The sequence below is a fragment of the Musa acuminata genome, chromosome BXJ2-7 (genome assembly GCF_036884655.1).
Source record: "Musa acuminata AAA Group cultivar baxijiao chromosome BXJ2-7, Cavendish_Baxijiao_AAA, whole genome shotgun sequence".
NCBI classification, from domain to species: Eukaryota; Viridiplantae; Streptophyta; class Magnoliopsida; order Zingiberales; family Musaceae; genus Musa; species Musa acuminata.
In genome coordinates this window covers 35,555,043-35,572,244 of record NC_088344.1, presented here as the reverse complement: position 1 = coordinate 35,572,244, position 17,202 = coordinate 35,555,043, and the positions used below count along the sequence as shown (strand labels likewise).

General features: G+C 41.2%; 3 protein-coding genes and 1 long non-coding RNA gene across 5 annotated transcripts; all 4 read left to right on the top strand.

The window, feature by feature from the left end:
• The first annotated feature begins 523 nt into the window (after positions 1 to 523).
• LOC103992688 (uncharacterized) lies at positions 524 to 2,760 on the top strand. The gene has a single exon (XM_009412497.3). The coding sequence runs from the start codon at positions 846 to 848 to the stop codon at positions 2,562 to 2,564; it is 1,719 nt and encodes a 572-aa protein (XP_009410772.2). The 5' UTR covers positions 524 to 845; the 3' UTR covers positions 2,565 to 2,760.
• A 3,769-nt stretch (positions 2,761 to 6,529) lies between these two features.
• LOC135616330 (uncharacterized) lies at positions 6,530 to 7,651 on the top strand. Its single transcript, XR_010488323.1, has 3 exons — positions 6,530 to 6,687; positions 6,776 to 6,931; positions 7,298 to 7,651. It is a non-coding gene; the product is annotated as an uncharacterized LOC135616330 (long non-coding RNA).
• Positions 7,652 to 8,446: 795 nt separating this feature from the next.
• LOC135616322 (17.0 kDa class II heat shock protein-like) lies at positions 8,447 to 9,067 on the top strand. Its single transcript, XM_065115517.1, has one exon. It carries the CDS (start codon positions 8,503 to 8,505, stop codon positions 8,980 to 8,982), a length of 480 nt encoding a protein of 159 aa, XP_064971589.1. The 5' UTR covers positions 8,447 to 8,502; the 3' UTR covers positions 8,983 to 9,067.
• A 1,332-nt stretch (positions 9,068 to 10,399) lies between these two features.
• Positions 10,400 to 16,858, top strand: LOC103992686 (serine/threonine-protein phosphatase PP2A-1 catalytic subunit). Of its 2 annotated transcripts, none has more exons than XM_065118538.1 (6): positions 10,400 to 10,945; positions 12,077 to 12,191; positions 13,471 to 13,579; positions 13,672 to 13,749; positions 15,098 to 15,276; positions 16,291 to 16,858. In XM_065118538.1, exons 1-6 carry the CDS (start codon positions 10,693 to 10,695, stop codon positions 16,361 to 16,363), a joined length of 807 nt encoding a protein of 268 aa, XP_064974610.1. In that variant the 5' UTR covers positions 10,400 to 10,692; the 3' UTR covers positions 16,364 to 16,858. The 2 variants fall into 2 exon arrangements, with proteins under 2 accessions (XP_064974610.1, XP_009410768.2); XM_009412493.3 differs by having other exon boundaries at positions 10,404 to 10,945; positions 15,085 to 15,276.
• The last annotated feature ends 344 nt before the right edge of the window (positions 16,859 to 17,202 follow it).

Sequence of the window (17,202 nt, the reverse complement as noted above, 5' to 3'; positions counted from 1 at the left end):
TATAATCTATTTATAGATGTGAAATACAAGAGTAGTCCATAATCGCTGTAACTCTATCTAATCTTATTTTTTTAAAAAAATAAAAATAAAAAATTATTTTTTTTAAAAAAAATATATTTAAATTTTTTAAACTAAAATTTTTTAATCCTTAAAATTTTATCTAATTTTATTTAAAAAAATAACATATTAAATTATGATCTTTCACCTGCGTCTCTTCCCCCACTCATAAACTATTGAAAGGTTTCATTCATTCTGTGTCGGCGTAGTACCTAAAAGTGATGCTCTCATGTGCGTACCAATAAAAAGAGAAAAACTTCCCACGCTTTCTACCGCGTGTCTGCCAAAAATATCGCTCGAGGTGGGGCCGACTGCAGCATTCATGTAAAGGTTCCATAATTTACGGAGTGTGCACCCCATCCATGTGTGTGTCAATGTTGCCGATCCACCCTTTCTGATTCCATCCATCAGTAATTAAAACCATACTACGGATAAATACGCATCATTATTTTAACTACTCCACCATGTTTTTACGATTGCCTCCTAATCAAGCATTCTTCAGTTACACTGACAGGTTTACTGTTTGCTTGAGGGGTCCAATCGCTCATCATTGCTGCCGATGCTTCTTCGTTGCTTCATTTCTTTTTGTTGGATAGCCAAAGAGAAAAGATGGGACTGACACCGATCGTCGCTGTTTGAATCGGACTTCCATGGCACAATTATCGATTTCATAGCTCCCTCCCCTCCTCTAACCCTTTTGTATGCATCACTCCGACGATTGCAGCAGTGGTGGCCGTGAAACCCCAACACAAAGATTTGCTTGAAGCGAGAGGATTTTACCAGTTTCGATGGAGGAAGATAGAGATGATTCTTCGGCTTCCTCTTCTTCCTCTGGCATTCAGCCGCGGGGGTTGCTAGTACTGTTTGCCATCTTTATCCTGTTCTGCCTCCCCTCCCTCTTCTCTGCTTCCTTTCGTGGCTTTCGCGCGGTGTTCGTCAAGAACGGATGGGACACTCTCAACTTCGTCCTCGTCCTTTTCGCCGTCCTCTGCGGCGTCCTCGGCCGCCGGAACTCCGGCGACGACACCGGCAAGTCCCCCTCCGCTTCATCCCCCAAGGACGTCTGGTACAACGATCACTCGGCGCAGCTTAGCAGCTACCTTGATCACGCTGCGGTGGGCCATTCGACGAGGATGAGGAGCAGCAGCTCCTATCCGGACCTGAGGCAGGAGGCCGCGTGGGGCGGCGCCTCCGTCGCTGAAGGGTGGCAGTTCTTCGACGACACCCATCTGTATCGTCGGAGGTCGGATTCAGGTAGCTGGGAAAGCCAGAGGTTTGGGGGGTCGTCGGGCAAGGCCATTCCGGTGGCTTCGTTTGTTATCCGGCGGAGCCGTTCTCCAGTATCGAGATCTCCGCCGAGTCAGCCGCCGCCTACTCCTCCGACCACGGCGCAGCGGCTGCCCAAGAGGAACTTAGAAAAGCTTCCGCATAATGTGGTAGAAAAAGATGCCATCTTTGAAACGCGGAATTCCCAACCGCCATCATCCCCGCCAACGGCGCAGCCTCGGCGGCGACACGGCAGAGGGAGGAGCCTCGAGAAGTTTCCGGAGAGGGAGGTGGAGGGAGACGCGAATCCTGGAACAAGACATAGGAGGAGTAGGACCGTCGAGGATCTCCCAGATTGGAAGGTGGAGCAACATTGGAACACGGGAGCACAGAAGCCACACACGCCACATCCAACGAGTCGGCCACCCTCTCCATCGCCGCCGTCGCAGCCTCATGAGGTGAAGACGAACAATAAGAAGAGGAGAGGAGGAGGTGCCAAGGATATCGCCGCCGCCATCGCTTTATTCTACAAGAAGAGAAAGAGAGGGAGCAAGACGAAGAGGAGCCACGACGATATATCGCTTTACATGGGGGCATCTTCTTCTTCGCCGCCGCGACCCCGGTCTTCCTCTGTCTTGCACCACCTGTTCTCTCACAAGAAGAGTAAGAACCGAGGGTTTCACTCATCATCAACGTCTCCTCCGCATTCCCCTCCGTTGCCGCCATCCCTTCCTTCGACCTGGCGTTATGGTAAGCAATCCTCTCCTCCTCCCTCACCACCACCTCCTCCGCCAACCCGCCAATATAAGAGGCAAGCGCCACTGCCTCCGCCACCCCCTCCGGCTCCACCACAGGGTAAGCTCGACAAGAGGAAAGAAAAGCTCAATCTTTCCGACTTCCCACTACCTCCGTCGTCTCCCCTACTTCCACCGCCACCGCCTCAAGCATCCAGTTCGCAAGAGCTGTTCTCCGACGATGAGGAGGCGGGGAACACTGACAGTGAAAGATTCGGGGGAACTGCCGCAAACACGGGGGAGAACGGAACGGATGAGGGGGTGGCGGTGTTCTGCCCCAGCCCCGACGTTGACAACAAGTCAGAGCTCTTCATTGCTCGATTCCGCGCGCGTCTGAAGCTCGAGAAGCTGAACTCGATCCGAGAAAAGCAGCGGCAGAGGCAGCAGCAGCAACAAGAAGAGGAGATCATGATGATCGGCAGCCTCTTCGGTGACGATCTCATCTAAAGATAAGCTTCGCCATCTCTCAGCGGCATCTGCTGCCGCCACCACTACCATCGAAATTGAGCTGTTAAATGCTTTATTAGCTGCTTTGTTGCCGCTGCTTGGTTTTAATCTTCTCGTAAATTTCTCTCCTTTGCTGAGAGTTACAGCAGTTCCAACTTCTCATGCATTGACAAAGAACCTTTGGCTACAATTTCAAGTCAACTAGACACAAATGGCTGCTGGCTGTTTCAACTTGTTATGGATCATCGACGTTCGTGGAGAAAATACAAGTAGCAGCTCTGAGAAATCACTGGGTACCCCCTGGCATTGCAAATGAGAAGGGTAGGTGCAAAAGGGGAAGGTTAGGCAGACCTATTGATCTAAACAATGGACCTCATAATCATTATCGAGTTGGAGGAGCAAATTCAAACTGCAAACTGTGGTGATCATAAGATGCTCTCCTATTTCTAAATAGAACACTTCACCGTCGCAAGTAATCTCAGACCACAAGCACGCACGGGAGATTCATTGCAGGTTTTGGTTCCCAGTACTCGGTACTAGTTTACTATCCAAACCATTGACTTGAAGATGATTAAGCTCAACCCAACAACAACGTGATAGCATATAAGATTTTCTCAACCTGATAGCAGATGATTAAGTTCCTCCCAATCGCTGCAGCAACCGTGCTCAAGAAGAAGCACGGTCCACTGCACCTCGTTGCAGCCATCTTCGACTCTACTTATGATGCTCCGATCATTGTTTCCGCATGACATCAAAACACTTCTCAATATACAGGTCTTGTCACCATCAATGCTATAACACTCATCCCTTTCAAACTATCCAAGGATGACAACTATGCATCTTGGTGTGTACAATTTTCTAATCTTTTATTTGGCTATGATTTAAGGATGACAACTATGCATCTTGGTGTGTACAATTTTCTAATCTTTTATTTGGCTATGATTTATTGGGCTACATCGATGACTTTCTTAGTTGTCCACCATCAATGATCAACATCTCAGGAGACCCCAGTCCGATACTAAATCTAGCTCACTAATTATGGCTACGTCAAGATCATCTCATCCTCTAAGCTATTCAAACCTCCGTCACTAAGTCTGTTGCCCCACTGATATTTTCGTATAAGATTGTTGCAGAAGCCTGGCACAAGTTACAAATCATTTTGGCAAATCGCTCACGCACTTGCATGCTCGGCCTACTATCCAAAAACAAAACAAGAGAAAAGTACTATTGTTGATTATCTACAACATATCAAAGTTATCATCGATGATTTGACTTTGATAGGTCATGCGCTCAGTGATGAAGAAGTCATAGTTCATATCCCGAATGGTCGAGAAGACGAGTACAAGGAACAGACAGCAGCAATTCGAGCATGCGACTCACCTATATCATTCGAAAGACTATGATAAATTGACTGATTATGAGATGTATTTAAAACATGAGGATAAGTTACGTGGACCAATCATCACAACTCAAGTCATTAAAAAAATTCAAAAGAAAATCTTATCTGCTATCGCAACGTACAGTTGCGAGGCTAAGCTTTTGCGTCACAACTATTCGAGACAAAAAGATGGTAACCATCGAAGTCGAAGCATTACGAAGGCTTTCTGGAGCTGAGAACCAAAACCTGCTACAAAAAATGAGTCATCGAGATTTGGTTGTCAAACATATTCATAAAAAATTGGGCTGTAGATCCTATTATTCTGAAGACTCTGTTCTCAAACTCGGATAGAAATATGGTTTTATGAAGCTACATTACGCTGGACTCCAATCTTATAAGGTAGGCATAAATTAAGAGAGAAATTAGGACTTACCCTACCAATGAAAAATGAATCCCACAGTAGATTATACAGATGTTTTGATTGCATAACAAAATAATACTAAGCCATAAAATCCAGACTATCTGGGAGGGCCATTTTGTTGCACAGGAGTTCAGTTCACCAAATCACTATTATATTGGTGAAGATATATATCACTAAGTTTCTTTATCTTTTTAATGTAGCTAACAACAAGTCATCCTCTTCTCACAAAGACAATAAGAAGGGAAAAATAAAAGGAAAAGGTAACCAGCAGTAAGTTGTGTGTTTAAGTTTAATTTGGAATAGTCATTTGGACAGTTGACTCCATCCTCAAAACTATAATTCAACAATCTGGACAAATATCAAAATCAAAATGGAAAACCACTGATTGAACAACAGAGGACGATGCTGCTTATTGATGTTTGAGTATAGAGGATAACGGAAGGCAAAGATTTACTTTATGAGATTTGGTCATGCTGCACTCGATAAGAATGGACGTTCTATTTCTGGAAGAAACCAAGAAAAAAAGTTGCGATTAGCTACAATTAAATAAAACGCGTTAAATGTGTTTATTCTTCTTGCTCTGTCATTCATGGAGGAGCAGGATTTTAGCGACTATCACATTGTCCTTTGACCTTGCGCAGCTTCCTGATAAGTTCCGAGACATACCTGAACCCAGAAAATTTTGGTAAGCTTCCAGCTGTGATCTGAAATATGAGGGAGACAAATCAATGTTTCAAGACACAGGCGTCGCGAGGAACGGAGTCTGCAGCAGCTGTAATGATCGAGTTGGTTCGTGCATTAATTTCATCGTCTTCATTGTCAACTGACGATGGTTTCTTCTGCTTCATTGTGAATCATAATATCACTTGGATGTGCACAAGTCGTTGTGACTTGGGCTTCAAGCTTTGTAAAGATGTGCTGTGCAAGATGTGACCTCGCCTTTCTGGCGTAGACAAAGTTCGAAACTTGGGAACGCCAACAACGAAACGAGTTCACGGCGAAAGCAGGACGACCACCCGAACCAGAATTCGCGTCCAGGAGAGCCAACCTATTTAGACAACCGATTGACCGGTTGGGTCTCCCAAATCAGAAGGTTCCCGACGGAGAACATTACGAGCTGGAGAAGCAGAGATGATGAACCCATTTGGACTCTGTGCTTACCACAATATTTTGCCAGTTATCTGGATGTTTTGTCTTCCAAAACTCGACCATGTAGCAAGTAAATTAACAATACTGTGTATGTGTGCTCTTCACCGGAGTTACTCTGTTCGAGAGAACCCAATGCACCCCCCCTTACTTATATTTGCCCTGACCAAGAGGTTTTGCCAAGAGAGAGAGAGGTGCACAACCTTGCCGGAGTCTTAGCGGAACAGTATACCCACGACTGTGTCCACAGTGCCAAACAGCAGGAGGAAATTTGGGTGTCTACTCACTTTGTTCACGACAGTGTCCTTTGTTGCTGCCAGCAAATGAAGTGCAGGCAGGGAGAATATTAGCATCGATTCTGATTCTCCGAAGCTGGCGGATGATGATTTGCCATTTTCTCGCTCTTAGTTGCAAGTAAATGGACGGCCACTTGATAGATTATACATTTGTATCTGCCGGTTGGTTATCATTAATTGCATGCCCACTTCCAAGAAGGTTGGAAAACGTTAGACAAGAGGGTGTGGTTCTTTTTTGTCAGTGGGTTGTTGACTTTTACTCGCATGTTTTGTTGATAGGCATTCGTTGCGGTGGCTTCGATGCAACTACTGAACCCTCTGAAAGGGTGTTTGTGTTCGTTCCTTAAGCGAATCTACGAGGAAGCGCAAGGAGAGAGAATACACGCGCGTTGAATTCATCGTTAAGGAGTTCACACATCAGTGATAGACTACTGCGCGCGCATAGCGGCCACCGGCGAGCAGTAACTTTGCTTAACTTACAGACCTCAACAGTCTATAGACCACGTTGGTTGACTTACAATCTCTTCGTTCACATGAGGACGAAAGGGAAGGAGGGGTGATAAGTATCATGCAAAGACAGAGCGCGTACGTGGTCGACTGTTGTTCACTTCATCTGCTGGCTAGCCAGCTAGGAATATCTCTCGAGGGTGTTCATCGGACTGGTTGCGGGTGGCTGCAGTATTATAAATAGGATTGCTCCGGTTGAGGGGCTCGGCGTCTTTCCTACGTCTCGTTGCAGATCAACATGTTGTCGGAGATCGACGACCATCTGTTTCTTTTTGGAGATCAACAGGAAGAATATGTCATGCTGTCTCCTCTTGAGCATCAGATTGCTGAGGCAAATGACGATGATGTCAACCAAAACAAGCCCCTCGATCACAAGTAAGTACCGAGGTGACCTGAGCTTTTGCTCTTCGGTATCACGATTCATCCTTACCGTACGTGTGTGCGTCCCTCTGCTGGTGTGCAGAAATGGGAATAAAGCGAAGGGCTCGGTGACGGGGAGCAGCAGCAGTATGCGTACCAGAGTTGCATTCAGAACGAAATCAGAGATTGAGAAATTGGATGATGGATATAGCTGGAGAAAGTACGGAAAGAAGATGATGAAGAACAGCCCGAATCCAAGGTAATTAGATTAGCTCCATCTAGAATTTGAAGTTTCTTTTTTGGGGTACCGATCGATGCATGTAGGGACTGCAACTGCAAGAAAGGCCACAAGCTAGCCATGCGTTGCGTGCTCCCTCTTTCTCATGCACGGTAGCATCTGAAGCCAAAGTGTGGGGATGCAAGTACCTATGAACACCCCGTTGTCTTGAACTAAAGAAACAAAAACCTCGCCTCATCCAAAATGGCCAATGAATGACTACTATTTTCTTATCCTGCACTCAGATTTGCCACCACTCTTTCTGGCACACAAACACAAGACAAAAACATTTGGGATGTTCAGGTTCTGCAGCAAACTAAGAAAGGCAAGCAAATGAAATCATGACAGGAACTATTACCGCTGTTCGAGCGAAGGATGCAATGTCAAGAAGAGAGTCGAGAGAGAAAGCGAAGACTCGAGGTTCGTGATAACGACATACGAAGGCATTCATAACCATCGCGCCCCCTTGCCTGCGACACCCGCACCGCATCCAACGATCGGAAGACCTCATCCACGCAGCTTTTCTCGCTGAGTAAAACCAGGCAGAGATACTTGTCACGAATCCATGGAAAGAGAGGTCGCTCCCACGCAAAGTTGGAAGGAGGCACATTGCATGCAAACTCAAGTCGCTGATACTGAGAAGAAGTTATTATACAAAATTTAGCGTAATTTGTTGATCTAGGAATCGTGAATAGAAAAGATGTAGCAACACAGACTTGGTGGTGTTGGCAGTCTACGATTAATACAAATCTATGCATCTTTGTCACAGTGTTTTGTGGTTGGAAGTAGCTAATATGATGATACATGGATGCCTGGTGGCAGCAGCAAATCAGAGGTGTTGATGCCATGGAAGATTATAACAGCCAGGTTATACTGATGATAACAATCTAAAGTTGGCACTAAAGAGTTTTGAGACCTCCTCGAAGCGTAGGAAAAAGCTATCCACCAAGATTATTATTATTTTTATTAATTTAAAAACGATTTTTATTTCAGAAAATGGATGTCAAAAACAAGGATGACACCGCGCATCTCATCTTCCAAAGTCAATCCACGTGCATTATTACAAATTATGTTTCACACACCGTGACAACTCGACAATCTGTCTTCTGTCTTCTACTCCGTCGACGAGAATCCATCCGGTGTAAAATAGTCTTGTCCATCAAAGTCTGTGAGCTGTAACCACATACGACCACTGACGTTTCTTCTTATCAGCAACCCATCAGACCTGAGATGTCGTCGTCCGTACGTCAACGTACAGCGCACGTACCGACGGGCCGCAACAGATGACTTACTCCCTCTCGGTCGCGTCCAGGCTTTCTTCCCTTTTCCAGAATGGTGCCGGTACTCGCCTTCTCTGGAGCCTTGAATGACTCTAGCCCGATTCTTTCTCTCTCTCTCTCTCTCTCTCTCTCTCTCTCTATATATATATATATATATATATATATATAGAGAGAGAGAGAGAGAGAGAGAGAGAGAGAGAGAGAGAATGGACCGATCCTCTCATCGGAAGCCTTGAATTAATGCTTTGGTGATTCCTGGCTCGGCGGCGAGCGATGGACGCGAGGCTGATGGGGCTCGACGGCCCTCTGATGTCGACGCTACACCACCTAGTGGACCTCCCGGACGAGGTGGAGAAGGCACTCAAAGCCCCTACTCGGACCTACGTCCGCGACGCCAGGGCCATGGCGGCGACGCCCGCCGACGTGAAGGAGCTCCCAGGCGTCTACGTCTTTGTCGTGGACATGCCTGAGCTCAAGCCCAACGAGATCAAGGTCCAGGTGGAGGACGACTGCGTGCTCGTCGTCAGCGGAGAGCGGCGCCGGAAGGAGGAGGAGGAGGAGGAGAAGGAGGTGAAGTACCTGAGGATGGAACGGCGGATGGGCAAGTTCATGCGCAGGTTCTCGCTGCCGGACAACGCCAACGTCGACGTTGTCAGCGCCACGTACAAGGACGGGGTGCTCACCATCACCGTCGAGAAGTTGCCGCCGCCTGAGCCGAAGAAGACGAAGACCATCGAGGTCAAAGTTGCGTGATGCTGTCTTAATGCGCCTGCCGCCGGTCGACTGTTTCTCTGCTTGTGCTTGTTTCGTGTCTCCTGTGGTTCGCTTTTGTCGATGCTAACGCGGGTTTATTGTGATATATATATATATATATATATATATATATATATATATATATATATATATATATATATATATATATATATATATATATATATATATTGTCTTGTCTTTTTTATTGCAATTTTTTGGATGCTGTTTTTTTTCACTTTGCATTGAATTAATAAGATATTTGGCATACATAATTTTGTATATTTGGAAACATCTTAGGTTTTTTTTTTTGAAAAAAATATCTTTCTATTTTTCTCTTAACAATATATTTCATATTTTTGGAAAAGTCCCAATGTCATCTGTTTTCTGTTTTTTAAAATGATATTCCTGTTTTGAATAATATAAAAAATATCTCTCATCAAATTAATAAAATAAAAAAAATTAATTTAGTATAATATTTTGATCATTATAATTAGAATACTATAAAACTAATTTGGTCCAATCAACTTTAAATCTGAAAATTTATTATTATAATGGTGTATGGCAATGACAATAAAAAAATAAAATATCATATGACTTATAATAATTTTTATTATTTTCAATACCTAAACAAAGATATTATAATAGTATTAAACAATACAATAAGAGAACCAAATAAAATCAAAATACATTAGAAATTATTTGATTTTGAAATCATACCACCTAAATAAAAATAAAAAATAATATATTATAATATCTTGATTACGTAATATTTACTTAAAAATATTATAAATAATTTAAATAAAATTTTAATCTTAATTAAAAATTAATTATATATTTTTTTAAAAATATATAATATCATAAATATAATATTTTTAATATCTCAATAAATAATATTTTAATATTATTAAAAATATTATAAATGAGTCAAATAAAATTATTCAAATGATCTACGCTAAGATATCTCTAAAACTGACGAAAAGAAAAATATCAATGGGGATGGATAGTAAGATTATTTTCGGTATTGTTTAAAATAAATACATCATTTGAGAAAAATAAAAATATTCTTAAAGAAAGATATGGTCAAAAGATCATTTCAGTGGCGCACCCTTTCGTGGCCGCCATTTTCTTAAAATAAAAAATAAAGAAAAAAGAGAAGAATACTTATGCGAGTTTCTCATAGCTGCACCCGATCGTCAACTCGTTTCGGGTGCATGCGCCTGCAGTATGTGGGACGCATCAATTTTGTCGAGAGAACTGCCACCACGATTTCTCCGTCACGAATCGCACTCTGGCATGCCCGGATTCACGGCTACACCCGCTTTCGTGCCTCGACGTGTAACTCATCTCGTGGCATGGAGCATCCTCCCCTTCGCATCTCATCTCATCTCATCTCCCACGACCCAGTCTCCGCTCGCCATCGGGAACCAATTAAAAATAAGAAAGCAAAAGAAGAGAACGGAGACTGCGAGAAATGCACACACCAAGGCGACTACGGATCAACCCCCTCACGCTCTCTCTCTCTCTTCCCCGCCCCTTCCTCCTCTCCCCTTCTCCCTTATCTTGAATCTCTTTCCCTTGAAGCTTCGATCCGCTTAATCCCCTCCTCCCCGGTGGTGTACGTCTCGACGGTTCGCCGTCCTCCGAACTTCGGCCGCCCAGATCGGCTTCCCTCGCACGCAGATCGGACGGGTTCGAGGTCGGGGGTGGAAGATGCCGTCCTACGCGGATCTGGACCGCCAGATCGAGCAGCTTAGGGAATGCAAGTTCTTGGCGGAGGCGGAAGTGAAGGTCCTCTGCGACCAAGCCCGGGCAATCCTGGTTGAGGAGTGGAACGTCCAGCCAGTGAGGTGTCCCGTCACCGTCTGCGGCGACATCCACGGGCAGTTCTATGATCTCGTCGAACTCTTCCGGATCGGAGGGGAGGCGCCCGACACCAATTACCTCTTTATGGGGGACTACGTAGGTCAGAAGAAGGGATAATTTGTTTCATTGGTGTTACCTGATGGGTGTATTATTGTTATCTAATTTTGATTTTACTTGCTTAGTGAATACTGATTACTTCTATGTTCAGTCAGTTCACTTTTTCTTTAGTTTTTAGTACTCTTCTGCTTACGGTTAGATGATTATTTGATATGCAAGTAATACAACCTCGTGTTCTGGTTCTGCAACATGAGGATTGAAATTGTAGCTTGTTGAGTGAGAACTTTATTAGTTCTTGTATGCTGCCCTTTTTTTCTTTTTTATTGTAATTGCATGCACTTAGTTGGTCAGAATGTCATATTGAAACACTTATAGAGGACAGAGGCACATCGCTTGATATCTAACATGCTTCATCGGAAGTATTATAATTTTCATCTTCTGTTTAGCTGAACTTTCCACAAGGATGCCAAAAACATCATATTTGGCAACACCAAAGGCGAAAGGTGAACAGATCTCCTGTCTTAGATAATGTATGATATTCAATGTTGGTCCGATGTGTGATATTATACTATCTTGGGCAATATCATAGGCAAATGGTGAATAGCATATTCTGAACAATAATTGTTGCAAGTGTTAGTAAAAATCGAGAACAAAGAGATCCTTATTCGGAACAAAGATTGCAATCAACCACAAGCACCCTGCCAAAGGCCCAAAATAATCCGTGGATATGGAAAACATGACTGTTGAAAAATTGAACGGATGCTTGGGTCCAAATTTTAAATTTTTTTGTGTGCCTGATGTTACAGATAATGAATTGTGAACATTAGTAATGTGCAAATGCATTTGGATCCTTTTCTGTTTTATAGAGAACTCCTGTGATTTTCTTATATCCCATTTGAAATATTATAACGTTATATACTAGCTTCCTAGCCTTATGTATATTTATGTTCTGTTTCTGCATGCAATAAACTATTTTTTTATGATAAAATGTAATGTAAGTTTCTATACTGTCACTTACATGGTTCATATTTTTCCTCACATACTGTCACTCACATATGTATTTTCCCATATGTTAAAATTGCAATGCTGGGATTGCACTTGCTGTATTCCTTATGAGCTGTCATTAGATATTCCAAGTATCTTCTCTTTATGTCAACTACTATGTTTAATGCAGATCGTGGTTATTACTCTGTTGAAACAGTCACACTTTTAGTGGCCTTGAAAGTTCGTTACAGAGATAGAATTACAATCCTTAGGGGCAATCACGAGAGCCGGCAAATAACTCAAGTGTAAGTGTCTATTTTCTCTTTTACAGATGAGATCTGATTTCTATAAGTTTAACTAGGGATATTATAGAGCTCAATGATGGCAAAATATCCATGTAGTTGATCCCAAATAGAGAGGATGCTATCTTTTCTTTGTTATTTATTAATTAGCAATTTAGATACTATCAATGCAGAGTTTTAATTGAATTTAAATTCTTGATCTGAAAGCAGTTGGTACAGGTCTTGGAACGAGAGTCAGGCAGTGAATTTATTTCCTTATTTAATTTTAATAAAAATCCTACTTTAATTGGATATCATGGATAATTGTTTTATATGACTACCGGAGTTAGCTGGTTGATGTAAATTTAAGTTATACATATATGTCTCATAGATACACTGAAAATTTCTTGTTGCATATAACTTGTCATACTTTTCTCTAGTACTCCTCTCCTCCTTTTGTCTTCTATTACTGCAGCTAACTTTAATTCTTCAAAGTATCCTTGATAGTCTTTGGAGTTTGTTACCTTGCTATATGGAATACAGTAAATTATAGTTGTTAATAACTAAAAGCCATAAGAAAGTCACATCCTTGTAAATGAGAAGTTGGAGGTCACCGAATCACCGAATGTGCATGTAATTACAAAAGATTTGAAGATCTTTATTTAATTTGGCATAGTATCATGGACTTAGCTGGAATTACCTAAGCTATGAGACATCCTTGTAATATTTGTTCATAAAGGGTTAGGTTAGAAGTAATTTCGTACTGATCTCGAAGGACCTGCAAAAGAGAAAGTTGATTAGATTTCATAAAATGAGTGGCGGACAAGTCCTAAAGTCTCATGGAAAGGCACAACAGACAAGCAATTCAACAAATACTTAGCGAGAGAGAAAACAAGGACTTTGAAAGAAAAAATGACAGCCACAAGTCAACAAACGATGGCTCAATGAGTGTTGAGGAGTAAACTTTGCTGAAAATATGTACTAAGGTGTTAGTCATATAAACAGCATATAAACAGCATTGTTTATAAAAAGATAAAACCTCGATTTCTCAAGTACAGACATGTAAAACACATTGTTTGTGCTTGTGCTTTTTATGCCTTTGAAAACCTCTTTTATCAAATCCTTCTATTGTATCTCAGTAAATATAAACATCTGATGCAAATTAAAAAAGAAGTGAACCTTCTACTCTGCATATAATGGGAGTTCACTCATCGTAATAGTTTCTAATTGGATGAATTCCTTGGTCTTCCATGGAATCTAAACAACTATTACATGTTCATGTGTCATGGAATTTTGGTTTCAGGTATGGTTTTTATGATGAATGCTTGAGAAAGTATGGGAATGCAAATGTGTGGAAGTATTTTACTGATCTATTTGATTATCTGCCTCTTACAGCACTCATTGAGAGTCAGGTTTGCCTTGTTCTCTTGTTTACCTAACATTTATATATCCAATTTGGCCATTTTTAAGTTTCTTAACAAGTGGACTTTGTTTACTGTTGTAGATATTCTGTTTGCATGGTGGTCTGTCCCCATCCTTGGATACATTAGATAACATCCGTGATCTGAACCGTATACAGGAGGTATGCAAAAATCATAATATTTAGAATTATTAATAGAAAGCATTAGCAACAATGATGACCAGTGAGCATGGTTAATACTTAATAGATTAATAGATAAAAAGGAGGATGGTCCAGTGCAGTGCAAGTCTTTCGCCAGTGTGTGGTTTCCAAAGCTCAAACAGACAATCTTACCCATTTTGATGAAGTGGTGGTCTCCATGACCTGACCCTTTGACACCCATGTCACAATAGAGCAACCTTCATGGCACCAAAGCTCATCACCAAACTTTTTCTGTAATCAACATCGAAATAATTTTTCTTGAACTAATAGATTCTTCCTTATGATACAACAGCAAGTCTTTAGAGGTGGTGGTTTTATCTTGTTGTCCTTTCTTCCCTTTAAATACTGTGATGTTTCTGACTTTCCATCATACACCTTTGTGAGCTAGAACTTGGTTTTGGTTTTTGTTTTTCCTCTTCTTTTTCCTTTGTATTTTAATCCAGTCAATGTCACTTATTTTTATGAGCACTCAACTTCATGCAAGGTTTTAAGGTATTAACATATTTTCAAGAAATTCAGTTAAACTTTGTTTAAATAATTGCCTTTGTTGTTGTTTTGTTTTTGTTGATAGCTGTTAACAAATCCAACTGGCTAGATACTCTAGATTCTGCAAAAATACAATTTTTTAACTAATGCAACCATGTGAATTGACTGCAGCCTGGCTCCACGTACACTTTGACCACTGCTGAGCTGGATCAGTATGACAAAATTATGGAGAAACCTAATTTTCTAATCATTCCTAACCACATTCCAGAAAAAATGTTCTGAGATGGCTAGTCCACTGGAATTATTTGGAACTAAGCAATGTGAGATCCATATATCATGCGTCCAACTGGTACATGGCCGTGGAATGGTTTGTTTTTCGTTATATTAAATTCTGGCGTAATTCTCTAACATGTAATATTAATATCAAACAATTTGGAGGATTAGATCGTACCAAGATCATATCTGACATATTAACATAAGAAGTTTTGAAATGAATGGTTTATACACTTTCCTTTAATATGCAGAATAATGATAATAAATAATGTCCATCAGAAATACTCTTAAAATCTAGTGTACCCCTACTTTATTTTAGAATTTTGGTTTGACTAGTTTTACCTTTTTTTCGTGATCAGGTTAAATAGGTAGCTTTTACCTCTGTAAAGACAACCATACTAGTTCCTTTTTTTTAGTCTGATGTTTTATTTTTCTTTATTTTTTCATAAATGTTCGTCATGCTATTTGGTGTTTCTGCCATCTTATTGGGTTACATAGTTTCCATAAAGAAAACGTAAATGCTTATTTGGTTTATAGGTTCCACATGAAGGGCCTATGTGTGATCTTCTCTGGTCTGATCCTGATGATCGGTGTGGATGGGGAATATCACCAAGGGGAGCGGGATATACATTTGGACAGGACATTGCACAGCATTTTAATCACACAAATGGTCTCAGTCTTATTGCCAGAGCTCATCAACTTGTTATGGAAGGTTTCAATTGGTGCCAGGTGGGTTGAAATGTTAGCTATATATATCAAATAATTTTGTAGGTTTAAATTAATGTTTTGTTTCTTAAGGTGCACTTCATATCGATTGTTGTGCTGAGAAATTATTGTGAAAAATAACACGCAAATGACTGAATGCATGAGATAGAAATGATCATGAAATGCATGTTGGAATCAGTTGGAGTTTCACATAAATGCAACAGAAACAACTCAAAACATTATTATTCTGTGAACTTCTCTAGATATATGCACATGTGTATATATGTACTATCAAGGATTGCCACCTTGTGGCACTACAGGGCCTGCTGGTACTTTCCTGGGCCGGTACAGTCAACATGCCTTTGTGCTTGCCAACAAAGGCAAAAACTGTAGCCACATGTTGGCACTTTGGCACAAGTCGACATGGCATTTGCTGCTACGTTGCTGGTATGGTACATCTAAACCTGTGTCAACACATACTGTTTGGCATGGCAATTCTTGTATTCTACCTTGTTGCTTAATGTGTTGTTCTTTCTTTCAAGCAAGCATTCTTCATGCTTCTGAAGTTAGGCTAGCCAGTTCAAATTCTTCCCTTTGCATGTTTACTACATATGATGATTCACTGGTATGTTGTGTGGTTATTTTGTTCAATTTTTTCCTCATTACTTATGTGTAGCATTGTTCATGGTTTTTAGGCCAGGCAAGCAAAAGAAAGTAGTTCCTGCTGTATGTTTTCTGTGTATGATAGTTCTCAGTGTGCTGCCTGTTAAGTTTGGTTCTACCTATTCAATTAGATTGCATCATTAGAAAGAGTAGGATTTTAGAATAGGCATCTTCAATCTGTTGATCATTACCATAACTTGTGGGTTGCTCGAGTCAGCTCATAATCATATTTTGTAAAGATTGTCTACAGTATATCATAATATAGTGTGTGTGAATTTCTTCCAGGGATTCATGGTATTCCTCCAAATTTTGTTTCTTCATGTGAGAAATCACCAACTTGATTTAAACATTTTTCATATGTTGGCATGACTGCAGGACAAGAATGTTGTCACAGTGTTTAGCGCACCAAACTACTGTTACCGGTGCGGTAACATGGCAGCAATATTAGAGATCGGGGAGAACATGGATCAGAACTTTCTTCAGTTTGATCCAGCACCACGACAAATTGAGCCCGATATGACTCGCAAAACTCCTGATTACTTTTTGTAGACTTGATAACCCTTGATTGACTCAGAACAATGTTTATTCACCTTACCATTTGTTATGTAGATGTGTCCTCGAAATGAGTTTTGGTAGTTGGGGAGAGCATCACGGTTCCAATTGTTTGTTTGGAGTGCCGAGTTACACTGTTGATGCTGCCCACTTCTTGAGGACTTCGAAAGGAACCTTCAGCGTGCAGTGCTGTTGTATCTGAAAGACAATGCCGAAGCAGCAATAAGCAGCAAGATTTTCTTGTTTGTTTCGTACGGATGGCTGCCTTCAGCTGTCCAACTACAAGTTATCCAGTTGATTGATCTTTTATCCTCTCCTATCTCATCATATTTAAGGACAATACTGCTATAAAAACAATAAGAGGGATGATAGGGTTTTTGTTTTTGTTTTCTATTTTGTCTGACAAACGATATTCATTTTATATCCTGACCTTATCTCCCATCTTATGTGTATAGAAAACGAAATTTCATAGGATAGTCATTATAGTATTTGAAAAAACGAATATAATTTATGTAGAAGTAAGTCATGTTAGTTTTTCTTTTATTGAATAAATGGTCTCGTTTCTGTGTTCCTATTATAGGAAGTGGTGGTGGTAGTGGAGGTGCGGAACGAGACGATGCATCATGCCACATGATGGGGAATGAACAAGGTTGTGTTCCTTGCATCAGGAGAGGGAAAAAAAACAGGAGGATGCATGAATGAAGGTGGAGAGATACAGAGAGAGATTGTTTGTCG